Here is a 26,370-nt window from a genome sequence, read left to right as displayed (position 1 = left end):
ATCTCGGCCCTCCATCCACACACACACAGACTGGCCCGCCCAGGGTTCCAGCATCCTGCAGAGCTCTTCCCTGCCCCGAGCCCCTGTCCCCCAACCCCTACCTTGGGCAGGGCCCATCAGAAGGAGAAGCTGGAAAGCCAGCGATGGAATCAGGCAGGCTCATTCAAATCTGCTGTTTTCTCACAGACCTGGCCAGCTGTAGGTGGGGACTGTGACATGAGGCACAAGCCCACCTCTCCTGACACAGGGAGGCCTGAGCGTGTGTCTGGCTCCCTGAGGAGCAGATGGGGGAACCCCCTCTTCTCGCCCTCCCCCCCCCCTCCCCGCCACCCGAGGCAGCCTTAGCCTTAGGAACAAAGGGCAGAATGGGGCCTTGGGATGTCATATGGACACTGGCTCCTCCCCCACCAGTGCCACTCAGTTTCTATAGACAGACTCAGCTCCGCATCAAGCCGGGACTCTTCTTTCTTCTTCCCTCCGGGTGAAGCTCCCAGCCTTCCTCAGTCAAGGGGGTGCACAGAGCACAGTTCTTTGAGTGACGCCTGGGCCCCAGTGCTATAGATCCATATCCGCAAGCCGGATGATGTTGGATACGGCCCTGAAGCAACCCGAGCCTCACAGGAGCTTCCGCGGCATCGTGTAAGCCCTCAGCGAGGACCAGCGCTTGTGCCTGCCCGTCCTCAGGGGGCCCTGCAGAGGCAGAGCAGAATCCGTCGGCCCCCCAGGGTAGGGCTGGAGAGGGCCGCGCAGCAGGAAGAGGTCGCCATGAGGCCTTGGGCGCAGGGCCCCCCGGGAGCATCCAAAACTCGGGGCCCAGAAGAACCCATTACTGCTGACGGCTGGGAGGGCCCCCAGAGGAGAACGGTGACGCGGAGGCTTTGTGTGCTTCAACTTGAGCCGAGATTCATTTATTTTTTAATTCATTAAATGTTTTTAACTTCTGTGTGTGAGACACACACATTCAGACAAAGGCACAAGACAGAAATGTGTTCGACTGCAGTGGTTTGTCACCAAGTGGACTTGCGTGTGTAAGCCCCACGTGTCCCACGGGTCAAGAGGTATAGTACTGCCAGCACCCCCAAAAACACCCCCATACTCCCCCATCTCCCCGTACGGATCTCAGACCCTGACTTTTAATCCCAGGGCTTAAGTTTGCCTGGTTTTGAACCAAACCTCGATGGAATCACAGGGTAGGTACTTTGTGTCCGGCTCCTTTTGCTTGAGATTATGTGTGAGAGGTTCCTCCCTGTGGCTTCATGTGGTGGCACCCACTGATTTTTATCGCCGTCTATATTCCGCTGTATGACTATGTCCCCATTCTACTGTGATGGGCATTTGTGCGACTTCCATTCGGGGTTCATACAAATAATGCTGCTACGAATGTTCTCACGACCGCTGGTTGATGCATCCACACACGCGTTTGTGTTGGGTATGTACCCAGGAGGGTAACTGCATGGGCTATGCCTATGTTCAATCTGAATAGTGTCCAGTGTGCAGGCAGCTCTCCAAAGTGACGGTGACACTTCAGATCCCCCCAGCACTGAATAAGCGTTCCGCTTCTTCCACACCCTTATCGACGTTTGACGTAGTCGGGATTGTTTTGTTTTGGTTTTGGTTATTCTAGTGGGTGTATAGTAATATCTCGTGTTTTTTTTTTTTTTAATTCTTAAGTTCATCCATTTATTTTGAAAGAGAGAGAGAGAGAGAGAGAGAGAGAATCCTAAGCAGGGTCCGCACTGTCAGCACAGAGCCTGACTCTGGGCTTGATGCCACAAACCATGAGATCATGACTTGAGCCAAGATTAAGAGTTGGACGCTCAAGACTGAGCCACCCAGGCGCCCTCGTTGTGGGGTTTTAAATGACTAATGAGGGTAGGTATCAATTCGCGTGCTTATTGACTTATCCTCTCAAGTGCCAGTTCAAATCTCTTGTCTATTCTCTTGGGTGGTCTTTTTTCTTATTAATTTGTAGGAGTTATTTTTATATCTGAATATGAGCCCATCGTCTGTCGTGCATGTTGTATATATCTTCTACTTGTCCTGCCCACTCCCTCCCTTTGTGATGTCTTTTCTTGAATAGACGCTCTTAATTTAAATGTACCAATTTTATCAATCCTTTCCGTTCTGGTTTGTGCTTGTGTCCTGTTTTTCAAAACCTTACCCTCCCCCAAGTTCATAAAGATTCTTAGCTTTGTCTTTTAGTCTTACTGTTTTATCTTTATACTTAGATTTCAGTCTATCTGGATTTTTTTTAATGTTTATTTTTTGGGAGAGAGAGCGAGCATGAGTGGGGGAGGGGCAGATAGAGATGAAGACAGAGGATCTGAAGTGGGCTGTGTGCTGACAGCAGTGAGCCCAATATGGGGCTCGAACTCATGAACGGTGAGATCATGACCGGAGCCAAAGTTGGTCAGCCGACTGAGCCACCCAGGCACCCAGGTGCCCCTATCTGGAATTTATTTTTAATTATGATTTGTGATGGAAGCCAGGTTTCTACTTTTCCGTGTAGATATCAGATTGACCCAGGACCATTTATTACAATGACGGTCCTTTCCCTGCAGCCCTCTGATGCCATCTCAGTTATGAATTAGGACTCCATATACATGTGGTTCTGTTTCAGGGCTCTCTATTCTGCCTCTATGGCCTACTTATCAATCTTTGCACCAATGTCACCTTGTCTTAATTACTATAGCTTTATCATAAGTCTTGATAGCTGATAAAGCAAATCTTCCTTACTGTTCCTCTTCAAAAATATGAAAGTATTTTAGCTATACTTGTCCTTTTTATTTCTCGCATATTATAGAATCAGCTTGTCTATTTCTGCACACACACACACACACACACACAGTTATGATTTTGATTGGGAGTGCGCCGAATCTATAAACCAATTTAGGGAAGAACTAATTCTTTAAATACTGCATCTTTCAATCCATGAACATGGTATGACCCTCGATGTGTTTATGTTTAAATTATTTTTGATTAGATGGATAATATATGGATACATTTTTATTAGAAATATAAAATTAGGGCTCCTAAGGGGCTCAGCTGGTTAAACATCTAACTTCAGCTCAGATCATGATCTCACGGTTCGTGAGTTCAAGCCCCACATCGGACTCTCTGCTGATGGTACAGAGCCCACTTCAGAAGCTCTATTCCCCTCTCTCTGTGCCCCTCTTCCGTGCTCTCTTTCTCCCTCAAAACTAAACAAACATTTTTTTAAAAGAAACAAAATTAGAGGGGCGCCTGGGTGGCTCAGTTGGTTTAATGTCCGACTCTTGATTTCAGCTCAGGTCATGATTCCAGGGTCATGAGACAGAGCCCTGCATCTGGCTCTGCACTGAGGGTGGAGCCTGCCTAAGATTCTGTCTCTCTCTCTCGCTCTCTCTTTCTCTCTCTCTCTCCCTCTGCCCCTCTCCCCCACTCACACACGCTCTCTCTCAAATGAAACAGAAAAAGAAATATAAAATTAGAGATGAAACAAGTATTTCTTTCCTTTCCCAAACGCAGCAGTTTCTTTTTTATTTTTTTATTTTTATTTTTTTAATTTTTTTTTTTAAGTTTATTTATTTTTGAAACAGAGAGAGACAGAGCATGAACGGGGGTGGGTCAGAGAGAGAGGGAGACACAGAATCGGAAGCAGGCTCCAGGCTCTGAGCGGTTAGCACAGAGCCCGACGCGGGGCTCGAACTCACGGACTGCGAGATCGCGACCTGAGCTGAAGTCGGACGCTTAACCGACTGAGCCACCCAGGCGCCCCCGCAGCAGTTTCTTATATAAGCACTGTGCTTCTGTACCTCTATGCACGCACGCATACGTACCAATTTTGGATGGGATCTTATTAATTTGCCACATGCTTTTTTAACTTAACAATATTCTGTAGACATCTCTCTGTGTCAAAACAATTGAACCTAGGTCATTCTTTATAAGTACCCGCCTGTAGCCAGAGACTGTGTCCTAGTACAAGACTATAGACTGAACTCAGTGAGCATCCTAGAACGTGTTTTCTTGGATGTGTGTGTGTTCCTCTAGGAGATTTAACCCGATAAGCAAAGACACCCATTTGGATACCGCTGTAATTATTCAGAGCAGACGTAACGAGAGCCTGAACCAGGCAGGGGAAGGAGAAGAGAGACGAATTTCCTTTTCTACAATAACATGTGCTTCCTCCTGAGAGTCTCCTGGGCCTCCCAAACTTCTGTCAGTCATGGGTCTGCCATTAATGGAAGATGTAGGGCACAGCAGAAGGGCGGGCAAGGGAGCCCAGGGGGAGAGCAGCAAAGAGTTAGAGGAAGGGGTCTGACCTGTCCATCAAAGCAACCACTGAACAGAAATGGGGTGAGATGAGACACCTGTCCTGGGCAGGGCCATATGCTGCCTGCTGCACATGCTGCCCTGAGCTTTGCAGCAAACCCGTGCTTAGACCGTGCGAGGAATCTGCGGCTGAGAGAGGTGCAGGGGTCTGTCTGGGCTCGCCTAGTGAGTCAGGGGCCACGCTGGGCTTCTGACCGAGGCCTGGCCGCAAAGCCCTGCATGTGTGCGGTCTCCAGGCCGAGTCTCTTAGTTCACAACGCTGCCCAAGGACACCAGATGGGCAGACCTAGAGGAGCCAAGGCCTGGAACTCAACTGGGGCGGGTGCTGGGGAGACGGACTCAGGGCTGGCACCAGTCAGAGGGAGCCCGGCCAGAAGGCTGGACGGTGGCAGGTGACAAATGGTGTCTCGTGAGTCCCTGCTGTCTGGGAACCCTTCTCCAAGGAGCCAGTGGCCCACATGCAGCAGGTTGGAGGCAGCGGCTTGGAGCGAGGCCACATCCCCCGTCGGCACGGGGCCCAGGTGCGAGTTCAGGGCAGGGCTCTGCTTCCTGGAAACTTGGGAGCCTGGATGGGCCTAGAAGACCCAACTCTCACATCGAGGCCTCCACAGCCTCGGGAAGGTCACAGGCCACCAGGGCTTAGAAACCCCCACCGGCTTCACCTCCCTCCGCCTACCTCCTCTCCCTCAATGCACTTTCCTGGCCTCACCTTTCGGGTCCCCCTTTTATATTTATATTTATGAAATCCCCTTTTACAAACTTTTTATAAACAACAAGAGGGAATTTTTTAGTATAAAACAAACGCCATGAATAAAGCCCATTAACCTCCTATGCATACATAAGGGCAGACATTAATTCTTTTCCCAAACTGAGATTATATTCATCATCCTTATTAAGAAGATGCTTTGATTGCTTCTCAATGTCCTGTGCGGTGTCCATGCCTGGGGGCATCTGGCAGGATTGCAACAGCTCTTGGGAACATGGACTCAAGTGGCAGCTGGCCTGGGTTTCAGAGCCTTTCTCTGCCACTCATTACTTTTGTGACAGAGCGAGTTCTGCACCTCTCTGGGCCTTGGTCTCCTCGTCAGTAAAATGAGGATGCTAACAGGCTCGACGTGAGGCTCCGTGTGAGAACTAAGTGGGGGGGAGGGGGCCTAACCTGGAACACTGTCGATTCTCGGCGAGCACCTGATATTAGGATTATCATTACTCCTCACCTAAAAACGGAGCCCAGCATCCTGGCCCCACCTCATTACCTAAGACTTTGTAGCTGGATCCCAACCCTGACCCTGAGTCTTTATCCGGGTCTCCTGGGCCTACCGTAGGTCTCTTCCTGCCCCCGCCCCCGGGCTGGTGGGGGTGCTGGGGCCTGGGCTCAGCTGCCGAGTAGCATTCAATGGGATTTCTGAAGGTTCTTCCCTGGGTCCTTCCTCAGTGACATGAGTAAGGACAGGGGTTAGAAAGGGGGAAAAGGGAAAGGGAGAAGGCAGAGAAGTGGCTTGGATTTAGCCAGGCCCTAGAAACCCAGCCCCGGGTGCTTTCGAGTCTCTGCCTCACTGGGCTTCCTCACCTGGTGTGCGAGCCCGGGGTCCCTCCTCGGTGGCGTCACTGGGAGAGACGGTTGGAGTGACTGCTCTCCCATGGCCAGGAAGGGTGGAGACCAAATCATAACCACCCCTAGAAGGAGTTGCTCAGGCTCAAGGGCACCACTTGGGGTTCACTCTGTTTGTTGGCCTTGACGGGGACCTGCTGACTTCCAAGTGTGGGCGCACGTGTGAGCTGGGACCCAGTTCTGAGCCCTGGAATCCACAGGAGGTGAACAACTACCGGCGGGCCATGCAGAAGATGGCAGAGGACATCCTGTCGCTGCGGAAGCAGATCAGCATCCTGGAGGCAGAGAACCACACACTGAGGAGCCAGCTAACCAAGGGGGAGGTGGAAGAGGAGCAGAACGACACCAACAAGAGCCAGAATCTGGGTGAGGGTGTCCGGGCCACCGAGAGCATCCAGCTGCCCGCCTGAGCCCAGGCTCTAAATTGTGGGTCAGGGTGGCGGGGAGCCTTTCCCAGGTGCACCTGCTCCTGGACACTGGCCGGGTCCTCTCTCCGGGATGGGAGACTCCAGCCGTGTCTCGAGCCCCAGGACTGAGAGACCCCACCCCCGCCCCGTCCCCAGCTGTGCTGAGCCAGGAGATGCGCCCTCCCTGAGCCAGCTCCCCCAACACCCCCCCACAGTGTCCATGAAGCAGAAACTGCTGCTGAGTGAGCTGGACATGAAGAAGCTGTGGGACAAAGTGCAGCATTTGCAGAATGAGCTGATTCGAGTGAGCTGAGGCTGGGGGACAGAGGGGAAGGGAGCTGGGGGGAGTCCAGAGAAGTACCCGCGAGCAGAAGGGAGAGGGGTGTGGAAGGAAGGGGGTGGTGCAGTTGGAGACTCAGCAGAGGGGCCAGCAGTAACCCCAGGCACCCCCTGCCCTCCCCCACCACCAGAAGAATGATCGAGAGAAGGAGCTACTCCTCCTGCACCAGGCTCAGCAGCCACAGGCCGCGCTGCTGAAGCGGTACCAGGACAAGCTGCGGAAGACGAAACTGCTGGAGGAGACTGTGCGGCACCAGGAGAAGGCAGGTGTCAGAGGGGCCGGCCCATCAGGCGCCAGCCACAGAGCAGAAGGTGCAGAGCCCCCAGGCCAGCCCAGCCTTTGTGCCCGGCCCTCCAGGTGATCGAGAAGATGGAGCGGGTGCTGGAGGACAAGCTGCGGGACCGGAAGGAGCCCCTGCTCACCAGGCTGCAGGGAAAGCCCAGCGTGGGTGAGTCTTTTGCCCCGTCCCCCCGGAGGCCCTGCCTTCCTGGAGCATCCGCTTCCGGAGCAGAACTGGGACAAAGGATGCTACCCCCCTACTGACGCAGGCAGTGAGGAGAGGGCTCCCAAAGGTCCACTGGGCTCCCTTCTCCTGCCAGGGAGCCCCTCAGGACACATCAGGGCAGTGTGTGAGCCAGGTTAGAGATGGACGTGCTCGGACCCACAGAGGGGAGGCACTGCAGACTGGGGTGAGCAGACAGGGGCTGCCCAAGAAGAGGGGCTGCCAGAACCCTCCAGATTACTTCCTCCTCTCCCCATGTCTTCAAAGAGTCTGCTCCTACAAAACAAACAATACTTGTTTGTTCTCTCCATTGATGTTAACCAAAGCCACCCAGGACTGCCAATCTGACAGGGCTCTGGCGGGCAGGGGACAGCCAGCTCACCCTATATCAGCCCGGCCCAGGCAGAGGAGTTCCCTGAGCCATCTGTACAGCCTCACCGGGGACCCCTGCGTGCCCAGCCCTGTGCTCAGCCTTCACTGCATGGGGATGTCGGGCGGTGCATTCCCGAAGGCCTTTGGAAAAGAATGAAAGATGAGACTGCCTTTCAGGAACCCTGAGGTCATCCCAGAGTGGGAGAAGAGGGAAGACAACCCAAGGAGGGCGGAGGGCCAGGGAGTGACAATGCCAAGAGCAGAGAAGGGAGGAAAGAGAGTGGTGAAAAGCTAAAATAGACCCAGGACAAATGGCGGGGGAGTGGTTATGGAGAACACTGCGGTCAGGTTATAAAGAGCCCACAAGGAGGGCCTGAGGCGTGTGGATCTGATTCTACCGGGCAGGGAGCCGGTGAGTGCTTGGGAACAGAGGAAGGACAGAATGGAGCAAAATGCCGGGGCGGATCAGGCAGGGGACATGAGGGCAGGAGAGCCCAGCTCACGAACATCTGTGGCCACGTCTGCAGCCTTCCCTGTGCTCTCAGCCCCTGGCCTTCCCCCGGGGCCCGCAAGAGAGAACCTGCCCGTCGACCTGTACTCCGCGCTGCTGGCAGAAAACTCCAGGCTGCGTGCAGAGCTGGATAAGAACCGCCACCAGTCGGCCCCCATCATCCTGCAGCAGCAGGCCCTGCCGGTAAGAGCTGCCGGCACAGGCTTGGCCTGGGCCTGCCCCAACAGATGCTCGGCGATCACTCACAGCGCAATCCAAGTTGAAGACGGAGACCAGGAGCTGGGCTTCCCAGGGACTCCAACGTGCCTGGGGTCTCCTGGAGCGCCAGCTCTCAGGCCTGCCCCTTTGCTCCCAGGGACCCACATGGGTCTGAAGTCGCCACTTTTGCCCTCATTTAGCAGCCCCAAATGGCCCTTGACCTTTGATTCCTGACCCCTTTTGCTGGCCTGCCCTCGGACTCCACACAAGCCTCTCTGAGCTCCATCCCGGAGCGTTTCCTGGGATTGGTACAGCCTTGGAGAGCCCTTTTCCCCATCCCAGGTGGACCCCGGGGAGTTGGGAGCAGGAGACCTGGCAGAGAGACTGCAGGAGACAGATGGCCCAGGCCACTCCAAGGGCACAGAGACCCTGCCCGCACAGGTGGGTGCCCCCGGCCCCAGAAATGCCCCAGCCCCATTCCGTCTCCAAGGCTGCTGCAGGTGCCCCTGCCTCATGCAAACCCAAAGATGAGACATTTGGAATTCCAGCAAGGGGTGGCCAGGGGACACGGGAGAGTTTTTCTCTTCATCCCAGGACTTGCGGGAGGTGAGTTCTGTTTGAAAGCGCACCCGATGCACGGACATCCAGGTGAAGTGCGGGGGGGATAAGGGAACCCTTGCTTCACAGATGCTTCACTTTACAAGATTCCCCATTCACGATTCCTTTCTGGGCACCGACAGGCGCCACCTAGTGCATTTTACGTTTAGAGATGGATGTCCGGAAACTCCATGTAACCAAAATCTTTGGGGAGAACAGCCGTGAAAAAAAGCACACACCGTATCGGGTCAACTTTGAGACGAGGGTTTGGCCCTGGGTCTCAGGCTCTGAATCAGGCAGATGAGTTTGGAACTCAGACCTGGCTGGTTTCTCCCTCAGTATCTCATGGCCTCCTGAGCCCACACGGCCGCCATCCCCAGCTGGAGCCATGTGTGCGTTTCTGCTTTGCCCACAGGATCTCCTTGGCAATGCTTCAGACAAGTTCAACCTTCTGGCCAAGCTGGAACGAGCTCAGAGCCGGATCCTATCCCTGGAAAGCCAGGTGGGTGAGGTGCAGGCGTCAGGCTAGGCGGGTTCACCTCTCAGCCTATGACCAGGGTCAGGGTCAAAGAGTGACCAAGGTTGTGGCTCAGTCTATGACCAGAGTCAAGGATCAGTGTGGACTGAGGGTCAGGGCTCAGTATGTTGTTGGAACTCAGAGAAGGTCCTTCTGTGTCTTAGACCCCTCCCCCGCCACCCTGCCACGCCTGCTGTTTCCGGAAGGTAGCAGGTCCACGTTGCCCAGGGTTTTGCTCACTGCCCGGAGAGGAGGCTCAGGCTCTGGATGTCCTGGATCGCAGGGATGGGCCCTGCTGCCCAGCAGTTCCCCATCTGTCCCTCTCCGTGTCCACAGTTAGAGGACTCGGCTCGACGCTGGGGACGAGAGAAGCAGGACTTGGCCACAAGGCTGCAGGAGCAAGAGTACGGCTTGGGGCAACCCTCAAACTCCATCATCACTGACCTGCCTGTGAGTGAGCCCTCCGGACAAGCTCCTTGGGGGTCAGGCAGTGGGGCTGGCAGCCACTCCCCGCCCCAATCCCAAGTCACCCGGCCTTGAGAAGAACTACGCAGGGGGACCAGCTACCCACTGGAAGTCTCAGTTTCTGCTCTGTTACCACCAGAAGCCCTCGCCTGGTCTCGATGTCCCACCTGCCTAAGGCATCGCTGAGATGCCCCACGGGTGGTGGTGAGAATCAAGGGGTGATGGCCGTGGATAGGGGGTGTCCAGGCGTTTCTGGACTGCTCTGGCACTGGCTGTCCTTTAGCATGGGCAGAGTAGCTGCGGCCCCCACCCAGCCCCTTAGCACCGGAGGTCCTCCCAGGAGCTCACCTTCTCGGGCAACTGCAGTGCCGCACCCCTGCCGGGGAGGGGAGCAACGTTGCCAGAGAGAAACACTGGCGGCGTCCTGAGCGCACATGGGCCTGTTCACAACTGCCCTTCAGGCTCAGCCCCAGGCTCCCAGGTCCCCCAGAGCAACACCCCTGAAGGCTCCTGCCCTTGAGCCATCAGTGTTCTGAACATCTCCAGGCTCCCAGAAAGGCCGGAAGAGGATGGGAGGTTGGGGCGTGGGGGCGGGACACTGACAGAGAACACAGGGCTACCTTGGCAAAGTCACCTGCTGAGACCTGGGGGCTCTTGGAGAAATCGGGTTTGACTTGCTGTGGTTAAACAGCTGTGGGAACCTTTGCAAAGTCTTGGCGCACTATGTTTTGGATCCTCTGAGGCATGGCTTGCCAAGATGCACTCTAATGGGCCATCCCCCGCCCCCAGCGGCAGGGGCGTGCTCACCTCACTTTGCTCTGCACACCACAGCACTACTCGGCCCCTCTCCAAGGACAGCAGGCGACCCTCAAAGCTGGACCCCTTGACGCCCAGCTCAGAGACCAAGCTCAACAAACCCTCGAACTCCCAGAAGACCTGAGTCTTAGCAGACCTGAGTGCCAGAGCAGGCCTCCCTGTGTGCTGGGGAGTCTCATTCCACTCCCCCCAAATGACTCCATTAAATGCTGTAAGTCCGTGAGCATTCGTCTCTTTTCTGGGGTAGGGCAGCCTAAGGGGCCCAGCTTCCTCCTTCCAGACCCCACTCTGGGCCCGGTCCCTCTGCTGCAGCCTTATAGCCTCCTGCCTGTCCCAGAAGCTACCATTTTGGGAGAGCCAAAGGCCATAGTGGACCCAAGAGGGAGGGGGAGAAGAGGCCTTCCAAAGCAGGAGCCAGGGAGACAAGCCCCTTCCAGAACTCCAGAAGAAATGAGGCCACCTGAGGCCAGCTCTGTTGGAAGATGTGAGGGAGGCTGGGACTTTCCACTTGCCCCTAAACATCTCATATCTGAAATCCCTTCTTTCAAGTTCGATTGATCAGTTTCTTGGGAAGGGAAAGACTTAAAGCCTGACTGTGGCAATCAGTTACATGTTAGTGTGAAATAGTCCATTAACCAGGGCCAGGCTGAGTGGGCAATGTTGTGTCCATATATAGCCAGGGACAGGAAAGCAGATGGGGCTAGGGGAAGGAACCCTCTGCTGAGAGTCGGAAGGCCCGGATTCTAGTTATAAACATGCTGTGTGACCTTGAGTGACTCAAGCAACCTCTCTGGGCTTCCATTTCCCCATCTGTCCCATGCAGAGCTTGACTTCTGTGATGGTAGTGCCCTTTCCAGCCCTACCGTTTCCGAGTCAAAGACAACTGGGGCCCCGAGAAGTGAAAGGAAGCAAGAAAGAGAGAGAAAGCCAACAAGAAAGATGATTCTACGTTAGGGAAAAGTAGAAAGGCTCCAAAAGTGGACTCAGAACCCGCAGATGCTGGTAGAAGAGACCAGGGCAGCAAGGCCACTGTCCTGGGTGGGACTAGCTCCCCTGTCTGCCTGCAGAACTTAGACTTGGCTAGCAGAGGGCCAGGAGGGACCAGGCACCTGGTCAGGAGTTATAGAACTCAGAGAGGGTAAGGAGGCCAAAACCGGGACCAGTGTCAGGAAGTCCAAATAATGCACCAAAGGCCCAGCCACAGTCTTCCTGCCTACTGCCCAGAGAAAGACCGGGTGGGGTAAAGCAAACATACTGGCCTCTTATTCCCTAGATTGGCCACCTCATACGAGACCCTCACTCAGGCTTCAGCCCCGGACATGCCCCAGAACCCTAGCTGACCTTGGCAGGAAGTCCTCATGACCCCATAGGGAACTCCCACCCAGAGTTCAGCCAGTCAGAGGTCTACAGGAACCTCATTCCTGATAGGTGGGCCTGCCCAGAAGTCTGTTCTCAGACCACCCTGTTCCCTCAACAGAAGCCGGGTCCTTTGTCCCTCTGCCCGCTGCTCCAGGAGCTCCCCGCACAGTGGCAATAGCCCGCCACCCGCTCTGCCTTGCCCCCAGCCCCAGGCAGCAAGGGGGTTAATCCTACTGGCTCCTGAGCAGGTGGGTCCCAATAGAATTGGCTTCAAGTGCAGCTGCCCTGGGTGCCCCATTCGTGCCCAGATCCCGTTGCTGACCCAGGTCAGGGAGCATCGTCACAGGAGCGATAGATCACTCGGGAGTCGGACGGAAATGAGAACACTTCACACGGTTCGGCCATTTATTGCCTTCATGGGTCAGGAAAAGAAGGGGAAGAGGTGGCGTGAAAGAGGGGTGCCCTGGCCAACTTTCTCCTCCCAGAGCTGGCCCAAAAGGAGCAGGGGAGGGGGGCTGAGGACTGAAGAGCAGAACCGCCATGGGCCCCACCCCGACCTTCCTCCAGCACCCCTGCTGGCCTGAGAGGTGGGAGAGGCAGCGTCCACCCTCTCTAATCACACCTGGGGTGGGTCCTGGCTGTAGGGCCTGAAGGTGAGGAGGATGGGCTTGTCGGGCATCAGGATGAGGTTGAATGTGGTGCCCACATCACTGAGATGTTGCATTTCAACTCTGAAGTTCTCCAGAATCTGAGAAAGAGGGGTGGTGGGCTTAGGGGAGAGGTGGGGAGGGGCTGTCTCCCCCGGGGCCAGGCTCATTCACCTGTAGGTGTCACCTGTCGTGAGTGACTGGAGGAACTCACCGCCAGCTCCTGTTTGGCCCTGCACAGCGCCTGAAAATGCACGACTAGTACCTCGTCCCCTCGATCAGCCTTATAGCTTCAGTGAAAGCTTGTCCCCCCAACCCCCGTACCCGTCCCATCCCGCTTGGGGGAGAACAGATGGCCAGGGGACACCGATGGGCCATAAGAAGATTAGCCCGAAACTGTCAGGGAGGAGGAAGGCAAATAATGGGAGACAGATGTCCCCAGCCCTGTACTCCCTGGGCTCTGGGCAGAGATGAGAGTAGGAGGGTCACTGCCTTCATTAGGGCCATGGCCAGCCCAGGGTGGCCAGATGCCCCCAGCCGGACTCACATGGATGAGGAAGAGGGTCATCTCGAGCTCAGCGATCCGCCGGCCCACACACTGCCGCACACCCCAGCCAAAGCCCAGGTTCCGGAAGTGGATGAGTTCCTTGTCGTTACTCAGCCATCGGGTTGGGTCAAACTTGCCCGGATTGAGGAAGAAGGTGGGGTCTTGGCCCAAGGCATAGGTGGACACCTGCACCAACGTCTGGGGACAAGGTGGGCAGAGGCCTGAGAGGTTTCGTCTACTCCCAGCCGGGAGCATTAACTCAGCTTCCCCACCCCCGCTCCCCAGCCAGGCTGCCCAGTGTTCCAGCACGGGACCCTGCCCACCGTGTGATGTTGAAAAATTTCCCACCCCCTCCCCTGAGCCTCACCCATCAGATGGGCAGGACTGAAGACTCAAGGCCAGGGATGGCTCAAGGGATTGTCCAGCCCTTTCCTCAACCCCAGAGGGCTCCCGAGACCCAGTGGGGCCTCCCTCCTAACCCTGGGCTCCAGCAACATTCCAGGGACCATCACCCACTATGCCCAGTACTCCTGCCCTTCATTCCTACTTGGACTGCTGCACCAGCCAGCTCCAGGAAGAAAGAGGGGACAGAAACCCTCGTCGCCACCCATCTGTGTGCAACTGCAGTCTGTCCCCAGCCTCCTCTGTCTGACTGGCAGAGCCGCCAGCCCCCCCTGCTGCACCCACCTTGGCAGGAATCATGTAATTTCGAAGAACCAAGTCATTTTCAAGGTATCTCTGCAGGGTCACGGAGATGGGGTGGAGTCTGCCAGAGGAAGGCATTCAGAAGCTGATGCCCCAGGGCACCCGGGTGGCTCAGTCAGTTAAGCGTCCAACTCTTGATTTCGGCTCAGGTCACGATCTCACGGTTCATGACTTCGAACCCCACGTCGGGCTCCACGCTGTCAGCTGTCAGCGCGGAGCCTGCTTGGGATCTCCCTCTCGCTCTCTGCCCCTCCCCCGCTTGCGCTCATTCTCTCTCTCTCTCTCTCTCTCAAAATAAATAAATCAACTTTAAAACAACAGAAAAGGAAGCCGATGCCCTGAGGCCTGGACAGAGCCTGTACACCCAGCAAGGCATCTCAGCCCCAGTGCCCCGGGGGGATCTGGGGACGGGATGTACTCTTCTCTCCTCCCTCGCCATTCCCAGCTGTCTCCCCGGACTTCTCACTTCCTACCAACGCCCTCCCTTCGGCCCTGCCCAGGGATGTGGGGGATGAGGTGGGTGGGCCTGGGAGGGTTGGGCTTGCCTCAGTGTCTCCTTGATGCTGGCTTTGAGGAGCGGGACGTGCTGCAACATCATGCTGATGTCTCCCTGGGCCTGGCGCCGGGCAGCCCGGACCTCCTCCCGCAGCATCTCCTGCACCTTCAGGCTGCGTGCCATCTCGTACAAGTGCCACTGCAATGTCATGGACGTCTGGCAGGGAGTGTGCGGTGTGGAAGACAAGGAGGACCCGTCACTCCTGAGGCATCTAAACCCATGCTAAATTCTCACTTCCAAGGATCTTTGCCCACTCTCATCCCTGCATCCAGAGGCCACCGTCCACGAAAGCAAAACACGGTTTGATAGGCAAACGTCCAGAGCGCCTGCCTCACCCCCCAGACAGGAATGTTTGGGGCAGCAGTTGTCCCTGCCCTCGTCCCCGATGTCACCAGCGCCCACCTGTTTCCCCAGCCAGCAGAGTCACCCATACAGCTGGTGCCTTCTTCCAGAGGACTCCAGAGGCCTTTGGAAGCCAAATCCTACTACTGTAAGGGCTGTACTCCCCAATGACTGCCATCCCACCCCTCTCCCGTTAGACCTTCCCCAAACATTAGCCCTTGCCTGTGGGAACAGAAAAGAAAGTGAGGCCCAAAGATACTGAAACCAGAGCCACCAGACCCGTTTTCCATCCGTGTTGCAATTAGCAATGCGGTCTATCCTGGGATGGACCAGCCCATCTCAGTATTAGCCGGAGGCAGTGACCAGTAGCCCTTCACTGAAGCGTGAGTGACACTCGTCAAGCCCCACAGTCCAAGATTCTTCACGGCGGGGGCGGGGGGGGGGGGACCCCAGGCTGAAGCAGCCCTCCCTCCTGGGGCCAGGACATGCTGCTATCTGACCAAGGGTCATATTTTGGTCTCCTCCTTCCTCCCAGGAGGAGCACTCTGGAAAAAATGTCATGAGGCCACTTCCCAGCTCCAAATCCTCACCTGGCCCCAGAAGCTTTTGCCTGACCCGTGAGGCTCCCCCCAACACTTGCCTACCGCTCCCAGGCCCCCTGCCCCCTAATGTTCTAGCTACACACAGCTCCCGAAGCCCAGAAATCTTCCTCATGCTGTTTGCTCATTCTAGAATTACCGCCCCCCACCCCCGCCGCCCCCCACCAAACCTAGGAGGCAACGATGTACTCCTTTAAGGCTCAGATCGAATGTGTGTAATGGTCTTATCGCCTCCAAGGCCTGACACAAACTAGGTACTTGGGAGATATTGAATACGATAGTCAACTAAGTTACCAACTGTGTGACCTTGAGTAAGTTACTTAACCTCTCTGTGCGCCAGTTTCCTCATCTAAAACAGAGGGATAATAGTAACATACCTCATAGTGTTGTTTGTGAATACTAAATGAGTTAATACATGTGAAAAGCTTAGGAGCCTGCCTGCCATCTAGGACAGGCTTAATTTTTAAATTTTTTTTAATACTTATTTTATTTTTGAGAGAGAGAAAGAGACAGAGCATGAGCTGGGGAGGGGAGGGGCAGAGAGAGGGGGAGACGGAATCCAAAGCAGGCTCCGGGCTCTGAGCTGCCAGCACGGAGTCCGACATGGGGCTCGAACTCACTGTGAGATCATGACCTGAGCTGAAGTGGGACGCTCAACCGACTGCGCCACCCAGGCGCCCCTAGGACAGGCTTAAAAGATGTTACCCAAGAATAGGTGAGCGGTTTTGTCTTCTACATAACTGACAATGAACTAGGTTTAAAATATGCTCAAAGGCTCGGCTGCATCCTGTCCCAGAGACCAACAATCTGCTGTTAGAGGCAAACAGAAATCCGATACGAGGAAAGAAAGTTACTAACCCGAGGGCTTTGGCACGTGTCTCCCTAGTCCTGAAATTTCTGCTTCTCCCTCCTCCCAGCAGCAGCCTTCAAGACACAAGCTGAATGTCGGCTCCTCTATGGGGCGCTGTCCCTGTCCTACAAGGCCACTGTTTTCTCTTCCTCCTCTGGGCACCGGCAGTGCTCGGCACATGCCTGGTCGGCGGACCCTACCACACGGCGTGGTGGTCATCGGCGCCCACGCAGCCTCCTCGTCGTGGAACGAGCCAAATTCACAGGCTGAAGTCCTGACCCCCCCAGTACCTCACCGTGGGACACTGAGGGCCGTGGGGCCTTTCAAGAGCGAACTAGGGTGAAATGAGGTCACGTGGGTGGGGCCTAATCTAACAGGACTGCTGTGCTTCTAAGAAGAGGAGGTTAGGCCACAGACACACGTGCGCATAGCGTGCACAGACCCTGTGAAGACACAGGGAGAGGACAGCTATCTACAAGCCAAGTAGAGGCCGCAGAAGAAACCAACCCAGCCACCTGGCTCTTGGACTTCTAGCTCCAACTGTGAGAAGATAAATTTCTGTGTTTTAAGCCACCCGGTCTGTGGTACTTTGTTCTAACAGCCCCGGCACGCTGATATGCCCTTCCTTCCCGGGCCCTTTGGGACATTTGGGGTCTATAGCATTCACCTTTATAGTCTCGATGCCTGAATCACAACTAACACTCCATAAACACTAAATAATGAGCCCTCACCATCACAGCGGCCCGGGAAGCTTCAAGATAGTGGTAAAAGGGACCGCACACAGGCCAGAGACATGTTGACAGTCAAGAAGTTTCTGGGGTATTGTACCACCTGTGCAGAGGGCCTGAGGGAGACACCGCAGAGCATGCCTCCAGACACAGGGGGGCACCATGGGGGACTGACGTCTGGAAGGGGGAGGATGTTCTACTGGCTCCCAGATCTTCTGCGGTCCTGCCTGCCTTCCTGAATCGAGCGAGCTGTGTCCTCCACCTTTGATTGGAGCAGCCCTCCCTCCCTCAAGGGCTCCAGGCACGAACCTGGGCCCGCCGCCTATGCCCGGTTGCTCTGTTCTCACAGGCCAAGCAAACCTGGCAGATCAGCCTCAAGTTATGCACCGTGGGTGACCATGTGACCTGGCCCTTCCTCATCCTAGAGGATTAGGATTTAAGAAATGCAATCGGAGAAAGGGAGGTCCGCCCCACGTGGGTAGGGTTTCAGGCAACGAGGCGGACTGGTGGGGAAGGGGCACAGGAAGGGACAGGATGTGCCTTCGGCCACCTCACCGTGTCCCACACCCCCTGCCAACATCTCTGTTATGTTGGCCTTGACATCCTCAAAGAGCAGCTTGTGACTTCTTAGGAGGCGTTGGAGGATGCAGGGGTAATTGTTGAAATCTCTCTTGTGCCTCAGGTCCCAGTAGAAGTTCTGGGTGTATGCCTCCGCTGTGCAGGAGGAGAAAGGAAGAGTGAGCTCTCTGCAGGTGGGAGGGCAGGGGAGGGCAGGCACCAAGGGCCTGGGGGTTCAAGAGCCCAGCTTGCTCGGCTGCCACTTTACTGAGCACACACTCTCTGCTAAGCCCTTCATATCCATTTAATTCTTGACCACAGCTCCAGGGGGGGAGGTGAGATCATCCCCATTTTACAGATTAGGAAACAGAAGCCCTAAAGGGGAGTGGCTTGCCCAAGGTCACGAGAGTGTCGGGGGTGGGGGGGCAGAGCTGGGATATGGTTCTAGGTCTGAGGTCAACACCACACCCCCATCTGCCTTCTCCACCCTACCTTACCAATCTCGCTCACCAAAGTCCTAATCTGTCACCAAGCACAGCTGTGTCTGGAGCACCAGTCCTTAACTCTCGGGAGATCCTGGACTCTTGGGAAGAATATGATGTCTTTGATCCTCTTTCTAACCATCTCCAACAGCCAGCCTTTAGGCCACCATGGACAGGAGTTCCGGGGCCTTCCTGCCCCTCTCCCTGCCCACCAGAGAGCAGAGATTTCTTACCTTTCCCTGCCCCCCCACCCGCCCCATCTCAGGCCTGGGTTTCCCACCCCCTGGGGTAGACAGGGCTCTCCTGGCCCCCAGACATGGCTAACCAGACTTCACCTTTATTGAAAATCACATCCCACGCAGCCACATGGTCCCTCCAGGTCTTGGTCTTGAATAGACGGAACAGGTCTGGGGGGAAGTTGAGCATGGGGACACTGGTGTGGAACATCTGGTAGACAGCGTCGATGAACCGCTGGGCGTCAGGGTCCACCACCTCCTCCAGCATCCCCAGGCGCTCCCCGAACATGACGTTGGTGATGGCTGCAGGGGGAGGCAGAAAAGCCCCTTTCAACCTGGCCATCTGAGGGCGTCAGCCCCCAGGAACCCCACCCCTGCCAACCCAGAGGATCTCCTGCACCCAACCTCAGGCTCCTTCAGTAAAGAAACTGAGGCCTGAGTCCCAAACAGTGGAAATGGCAGGACTGAGGGAAAGCTACCCTCCGGGAGCCACTCAGGTCCTTCAGAGGGGCGAGTAGAAGACCCTGCAAAGGGTGGCAGGAAGCAGTCTCCAGCAGGGAAGTTGCCCAGGCGGGGCTGAAACTGCGCCTCCCACCCTCCAACAGCACCCCAAGCAGCCTCTGGGCTTTCCTCCTGGGAAGGGAGATCAATTTCTCATCTGGAAGTGACCAAATTGGCTATCTCCTGAAACAGGTCATATGGGAAAGTGGATTGGCCATGCAAGACCCACTCTGGCTGGACCTAAAAACTCCCAACCGCCCCAAGTGTTTCCTGCCTACTTGATCAGGAATTTGAATGTTGACTTCATACCAAACTCTGGACACCCCGAATCTCCTGCAGTGATCACATGATCGCCATCAAGCCACAGGCCTTTGCATGCACCATTCCCTCTTCCCATACTGCCTGACTCCTTACCCCATCTATAAAACTCCTACATATCCTCAACTACCCCATTTAGATTAACCACCCAACTGTCCCTTCTCCTCCCAGACCTCGAAGGTCAGCGTCCCAGGAGAGAGAGAGGTAGAGGATGAGTCCAGCAGTTCATCCCAGAAGCCAATCCCAATGCTTCTTCAGGATCTGTGCTGGGTCTCAAGGTAGGAGGCTGGGTTCTCCCACCCACAGGACCACTGCCAGGCAGAAACAGTCTCCTTACACTCAAAGGCAAAGCGAAACAGGTCGTCACTGATGTCCCCTGAGAACTTTCCGGAGCCCTGCAGCTTGATGCGCCTGTGCAGGACTTTCACAAAGTCGTGAGACACTGGGTCCAGCAGGGGAATGAAGTTCTTTATGGCCTCTGGAGACATCACCCTCCTGGTTCAGGGCCAGTCGGTCTTTCTTCCAAGCTCTTGACTTCCTGAGAAAACACAGGCCCTCAGGCCCTGATGGTCAACAAACCCCAGGCCCTGGCAGACACAGAGGGGCTGACTCGACTTTTCCAGGAGGGTGAGCCACAGCTCAGAGCCCGGCACTCACTTCCACCCCCATCACTCTGGGCCTCCCATCTCCCAGCTTCTGCCTGGCATGGAGGCAGGAAGAAAGAGGGTGAGGGAGAACAAAACCCCGACCTCCCCCCACCGCCTCTACCCCGCTGCTCGCTGTGGCCAAGAACTCCTATTCTTAGAACCTCAAAGTAACTTTCAAATCCTCTAGTGTTTGCCTCAGAGCCACACATGCCTTTCCTCTTGGCTGATGCTCACCTCCTGCCATTCAAGTGCCCCTCGACTTCACCTTTTCTGGCCCCTGCACAGACACAACTGGCCAACCTCTCCTCCTCTGCACCCCCGATATGTCCCACCAGCGCCATTGGTGGGGGATCTCAGGTGCCCTGAATTGGGTCAATGATAGACCTCAGCTTACGGCCCATACTTGGAAAGAGATCCACACAAAGCCCTTTTTGTAGTTTGAGGGCTTCGCTTGTTTATAAGGATATTATTACAAACTCACCAGGCAACACGAAAACTAGGAACTTGACAGTAACTTACAGAGGCCGACCTGGTCCTCCCACTTCCTGCCTCCCTGGCCAAGGGGATCACCCTGACTCCTCTGCTTGTTTTTGTATATAGTTTGATCTATAATTATTCTAAAAATGTATACTTGATGAATGGATAAAGATGTGGTATATATATACAATGGAGTATTACTCAGCAATCAAAAAGAATGAAATCTTGCCATTTGCAACTATGTGGATGGAACTAGCAGGTATTAGGTTAAGCGAAATTAGAGAAAAGACAGATATCATATGACCTCACTCATATGAGGAATCTAAGGTACAAAATAGATGAACATAAGGGAAGGGAAGCAAAAATAATATAAAAACAAGGAGGGGGACAAAACATAAGAGGCTCTTAAATATAGAGAACAAACTAAGGGTTGCTAAGGGGTTGTGGGGAGGGGGATGGGCTAAAATGGGTAAGGGGCGTTAAGGAAGACACTTGCTGGGATGAGCACTGGGTGTCATACATAGGGGATGAATCACTGGAATCTACTCCTGAAACCATTATTGCACTATATGCTAACTAACTTGGATGTAAATTAAAAAATAAAAAAATAAATTTAAAAAAGGGGCGGTGCCTGGGTGGCTCAGTCAGTGGAGCATTGGACTTCAGCTCAGGTCACGATCTCACAGTTCATGGGTTCGAGCCCCACGTCGGACTCTGTGCTGACAGCTCAGAGCCTGCAGCCTGCTTCGGATTCTGTGTCTCCCTTTCTCTGCCCCTCCCCTGCTCATGCTCTCTGTCTCTCAAAAATAAATAAATGTTAATAATAATAATAATAAATGTATTCTTGTTTTCAGCTTTTTAAAAAAAAAATTTAATATTTATTTTTAAGAGAGAGAAAGAGACAGACAGAGTACAAGCCGGGGAGGGGCAGAGAGAGAGGGAGACACAGCATCTGAAGCGGGCTCCAGGCTCTGAGCTGTCAGCACAGAGCCCGAGGTGGGGCTCGAACTCACGGACCGCGAGATCTTGACCTGAGCCAAAGTCGGTGCTTAGCCGACTAAGCCACCCGAGTGCCCCTGTTTTTAACTTTTTTAAAGAACTGTCATGACTTGCTTTTTTCCCTCAGTCTTACACTTCTAAGTATCATCTGGATGGTTGCGGGCCACTGAGTCCATTCACTTTGACTGGCGTGTGCCACCACTCACTCATTCTCGCCCCTGTCGGGCATTTAGGTGGTTTCCTGGGCTTTGCTGTTATGAACAGCCCTGCTCAAACACTCTAGCTCACGTCCCCTGGGGACCCGTGCTTTGGCGTCTATTCCTGAGCGCAGACCTGCTGTCTTGTAGGCGTGTGAACACTCAGCCACAGGAGGCGATGCCCAACCGTTTTCCAAAGTGGCGGCACCAGCTTTCACTCCCGCGAGCAAGCCACGAGAACTCTCATCTCTCTGTATCCTCAGCAACACTTGACATGGTCACATGTCAACGTTTGATGAGCGATTTGGTGGACAACTGTGTCCGTTACACTTACATACACCGACTTGTCCGCGATTCTCACTGCCCCTTTAGACTCACGGTGGCGGGGCCCTGCCCTCCTTGTCACTGTACCCCAGAGCCCGGCACACAGCAGGTGCTCAAAAAGATGGGTCTTAAAGCGTGAACCAATAAATGAGAACTGTTCTAGATCTTTATTTACTCATTACAATCTTCAGCCTGAGCACTTCCCTGAAGGCTGGCAGAGCAGTTCACCATCAGCGGCTTTATAGTGACAGGAAGATGCCAGGGATTTGCCCAGAGGCCCCATGCCACAGCTGCCCATCATCTCCCACCAGCTCCCCGGAGATGGCCCAGGACTCACTTCAACAGGACGCCGAGGGGTCTCTGGCAATGCTGGTGATAGGCCACCCATGGTGGGATGGAAAATCGATCTGGAGTGGGACCCTCGAACTTAAAGAGAAGGGCCACATCTTCAGGGTCGATGATATAAACCGACTCCATGCTGCCCAGCTTCTCCCTGGGGGAACAGAGGGGACGAGCTAGGGGTAGGTTCCCCGGAGAGCCATGCAGACTCGGGGCAAGCAGGATGGGGCCCCAGCTCACATATAACCGCCTCGTGGCCAAGACTGCAGAGCAAACAGTCCTGGAGTGGACCCCGATCCCACAGCACTCCTTGCTGTGTGACCCGAGGCAAGGCGCTCACCCCTTCTGAGTCCATTTCCTTCTTTATAAAATGGAGATACAGTACCTGTCCTCACAGGGTTGCTGACGGACAAGATGATACAGTCTATGAAGTGACTCCAGTCAGGCATTGGGATAAGTGACAGCTTATGTTCCTCTTGCCATCACGGTAGCTGCTGCCTGGCCCCAGGACGAGCCTGCCCCCACCCAGGGTCTACCGTGGACCATCAGGTCCTCGCTCCCACGCCCCTTCTTCCTGGGCGTCCAAAGCCTCAGCACCCTCCCCGCCTCGCACCCACCACAGAGCTCAGAAACAGCGTGGTCCTGTCACCACTGGAGGGGACTCGGTGTAGCTTTCTAGGTAGTCCATAGGCCCGGCCAGCCAGTCCCTTCTAGGCTCTAGGATTGCAATTCTGGGAGTAGCCATCCCTGCCTCTCCTCAGACTCCAACAAAGCACTTTGTCTCTATACAAACAAAACCCTGGTAAAAATATCAGGCCCTCGGGTAATAGATACCTGTCACAAAGCACTTTACAGTCTCTATTAAAACACCACCACAGGCGCCTAGGTGACTCAGTCAGTTAAGCGTCCGACTTCGGCTCAGGTCATGGTCTCACGGTCCGTGAGTTCGAGCCCCGCATCGGGCTCTGTGCTGACCGCTCAGAGCCTGGAGCCTCTTTCAGATTCTGTGTCTCCCTCTCTCTCTGACCCTCCCCTGTTCATGCTCTTTCTCTGTCTCAAAAATAAATAAACGTTAAAAAAATTTTTTTGAAAAAATAAATAAATAAAAACACCACCACAAAAGACTCTTAAAGATAGAGAACAAACTGAGGGTTGATGGGGGGAGGGGCACGGGCTAGATGGGTGATGGGCATTAAGGGGGGCACTTGGGATGAGCACTGGGTGTTCTACGTACGTGATGAACCCCTCAAGTCTACTCCTGAAACCAATAATTGCACTTCGCTGCTGACTAACATTTAAATAAAAAATTGAAAAACATAAACCACAAACTGTGGGGAAACAGCAGAAAAGTCCACTTCTTACTTGCATCTGCCTTTTGCCTAAGAAACTTAATTCAAGATGCCCTATAAGACAACATATATGGGGCGCCTGGGTGGCGCAGTCGGTTAAGCGTCCGACTTCAGCCAGGTCACGATCTCGCGGTCCGTGAGTTCGAGCCCCGCGTCAGGCTCTGGCTGATGCTCGGGGTCTGGAGCCTGTTTCCCATTCTGTGTCTCCCTCTCTCTCTGCCCCTCCCCCGTTCATGCTCTGTCTCTCTCTGTCCCAAAAATAAATAAAAAAAAAAAAAAAGAGTGAAAAAAAAAAAAAAAATTTAAAAAAAAAAAAAAAAAAAGACAACATATAAAAACACCCAGGTCCAAGCCAAGTTCTCTCCCCTCCCCCTTCCTCAAAGAGATGGGGGGGAGGGGGGAGGAGGGGGAGAAAGAGGAAGAGGGGAGAGGGTGCGGTCCCTCATTAACCACTGACCCATTTGCACCCCAGCCTACCTTCCCAGTCCCCTTGGGCTTTGTCGGTGGCCTCCCAGAAAATCCCCCTCCGTGTTTTTCCAGCTACCAAGCGACCTCACACCACTAGCCCCATCCCCCCACCCAGCTCAGCAAAATCCTTGAACTGCCATTGTTATCAATTCCAACTCTGGGAATCTAGCCCGAGGCAGTGATCTGAAGCGTGACAATGATGCCTGATGGATAAGCCTCGTGTCAAATAGCAAAAAAATCCCAGAGAGGGCTGGATGTCCACTTTAAAGAACTGGCTACCATCATAAGGCTTATCTACACTACGGACTACCGTGCTGCCTTTTAAAATTATATTAAAGAGAGAAAAGAGGAAAGAAGTCCTCCATATGTCGTTGTGGGACCCCAACAAACAGCATACATAATATATTCACATTCTTAATGTTACATAAATATTATCAAAATTGAGAGGCGCCTGGGGTGGCTCAGTAGGTTGAGCGTCCGACTCTTGACTTCCACCTTGGGTCATGATCCAAGTTGTGGGATCGAGCCTGCATCTTTGGCCCTCTGAATGCAGAACCTGCTTGAGATTCTCTCTACTCTCTCTGCCTCTCTCCCCCTACATCGTGCACTCTCTCTCTCTCAAATAAAAAATATACATATTATCAAAATTGAGATTGTGTCTGATTGCAATTTTCCATTGTGCTTGTCTATATTTTCTGAATTGTTTATTCTCATTTATTCACAAATGTATCATTTCTGGGCCATAAGTTAGAACATAACAGTGACACTGAACTAGAAGTCAGACAATTGGGGTTCCAAAGATAGCCCTGGCTTTGCCCTGACAAGCTGTGTGACCTTGGCAAGACGCAGGAATGACCTTCTCCTTCCTGCTCAGTTTCTCCATCTGTAAAATGTGAATAGTAACATCAAATACAAGGATGCGTCGAGAGGCTCAGATGATAGTGACTCAGAAAACAGAAGGGGCTTGATAAAAATACGAGTTCCTAGGTTCCTACCCGTTCCTACCCGGAGGAAGCAGCAGGAAGGAGGAGAGCCAAGGGAGCAGGAAGCAGGGAGTATGGAAATATGGAAAGATCTACCGAAGGAAGGAGCCATCTTCTCCCACGCCCTGGGCAATGGGGGGGGGGGGGGGGTGGGGGGGGGGGGGGGGGGGGGGGGAGGGGGGGGAAGAACCCTGACCCATGAGCAGCTGCCACCCCTCCACAAACACGCCTGCCCTGCCTGCCCTCCTGTCCCGACCCCCCCTTCAAGACAGCCAACATATCCTATCAATGCCCTTTCCCCATCCTGACCCTTTCACTTAAAGGAAAATGCACCGTCCCTCCCGGAGTCCCTCCTCCCTGCCCCCAACCGCCACCTCCACCACCTCCAGTCTCTTAAGTATCTGCTCGAACAGAGCCCAGGTGTACCTGGAAGGTGCATAGCTAAATCAGAACAAGTGAGGCCTCCCACCAAGGGCAGCCCGCAGACCCCCGTCCCTCGGAATAGGGGAAAGGGGGGTGGGGAAGCACATTCAGAGGCTAAAAGACCAAAGGCCCCTTCTTTGAGGCAGAAATCAAGGCAGATGCCTGGGGAAAAGGAGCTGTGGCCCAGCAGAGGGGGACAAAATCAGCTGCTCCAGAGCCGCGCAGGCTGAGGGGTGAGGCCGGCACCCCAGCAGGAGATCAGGGCAAGAATCCTTACCTCTCCAGCTTCAGTTTTCCTCCCACAGTGGGATGACAAACTTACCTTCCAAGCTGTCTTAAGGACAGCGGAGGCAAGGGAGGCAGTTAACAGGACTTAGGCCCTGATCACCTCCCCCCAGTCAATTTCAAAGCGTGTAGGACCTGGGGCCTCAGGGCTGGGAACTGAACCCATTGTCTGGGAAGCTCTTCTCCCTTCTCCTGCCACCAACCCCAGGCAAGGAACAAACAAGTCAGAAGTAGACCAGAGCCTGGAATGGAGGGCAAGACTTTTGGGGGAGGGGACCCCCGGCCTAAACCAGCGGTACGATGTCTGGTATTTCCTGTTTCACATACCTTGAGTTGCTGGCTGTTTTTTTGAGCCTATAAGCAGATTTATCATCCTAAATTTCTTGACTTTAAGTTCATGTTAATGGCTTTATGTTGAGACCTCTCTCTTGAACAGTTTTTCCTGACGGAGCCCTGTTATATCTAGGATGGGCAGCCCTCTACCCTATCCCATGAGCCCCACAATCTGCCAGGCTTACCTGTAAATGGGGCCATACTTCTGGAAGTTCTGGAGTTGGTGATAGTGGATTTTCTGTGAGCCCATCTCCCTCCAGAAATTGTACAAGTTTAACAGCCGTTGTTTCCCGGGGAGGGGATCTCGCTGAAGGGGGGCGGAATCTGAGTGGAGATCCCAGCCCCCTCCCCCAGTGGGCACCCTGGGATGCCCTGGACCCCTCCCGTGAGGTGTTCAGGAGGGGCTGGCAGCCTTTGACCAGGACTGAGCGAAGAGGGAACCCCTTGGCCAGCATGCTGTCCCGGGTGAC

General features: G+C 54.3%; 2 protein-coding genes across 2 annotated transcripts in view; one reads left to right on the top strand and one right to left on the bottom strand.

Annotated features, from left to right (window-relative positions):
- The window catches only part of CCDC33 (coiled-coil domain containing 33), a 108,064-nt gene extending 97,193 nt beyond the window's left edge, over window positions 1-10,871 (top strand). Inside the window, exons 13-20 of the mRNA XM_053888850.1 lie at window positions 6,124-6,289; window positions 6,546-6,634; window positions 6,801-6,932; window positions 7,028-7,118; window positions 8,072-8,238; window positions 9,266-9,352; window positions 9,704-9,838; window positions 10,686-10,871. Coding sequence (XP_053744825.1) covers window positions 6,124-6,289; window positions 6,546-6,634; window positions 6,801-6,932; window positions 7,028-7,118; window positions 8,072-8,238; window positions 9,266-9,352; window positions 9,704-9,838; window positions 10,686-10,772 — 954 coding nt within the window. The 3' untranslated portion in view covers window positions 10,773-10,871. The remainder of the gene's footprint in view (window positions 1-6,123; window positions 6,290-6,545; window positions 6,635-6,800; window positions 6,933-7,027; window positions 7,119-8,071; window positions 8,239-9,265; window positions 9,353-9,703; window positions 9,839-10,685) is intronic.
- A 1,527-nt stretch (window positions 10,872-12,398) lies between these two features.
- CYP11A1 (cytochrome P450 family 11 subfamily A member 1) lies at window positions 12,399-26,370 on the bottom strand. Its single transcript, XM_053888849.1, is given in 13 exon segments — window positions 12,399-12,755; window positions 13,202-13,399; window positions 13,889-13,967; window positions 14,452-14,618; window positions 17,532-17,695; window positions 18,357-18,560; window positions 19,414-19,567; window positions 19,569-19,614; window positions 22,058-22,213; window positions 26,086-26,179; window positions 26,182-26,251; window positions 26,253-26,279; window positions 26,281-26,370. Coding segments are annotated over 13 exon segments (1,566 nt in total). The 5' UTR covers window positions 26,356-26,370; the 3' UTR covers window positions 12,399-12,623.

This window comes from Panthera pardus, unplaced genomic scaffold, assembly GCF_024362965.1.
Source record: "Panthera pardus isolate Hobbes unplaced genomic scaffold, ASM2436296v1 HiC_scaffold_24, whole genome shotgun sequence".
Taxonomy (NCBI): domain Eukaryota; kingdom Metazoa; phylum Chordata; class Mammalia; order Carnivora; family Felidae; genus Panthera; species Panthera pardus.
This window is presented reverse-complemented; position numbering and strand designations above follow the sequence as displayed.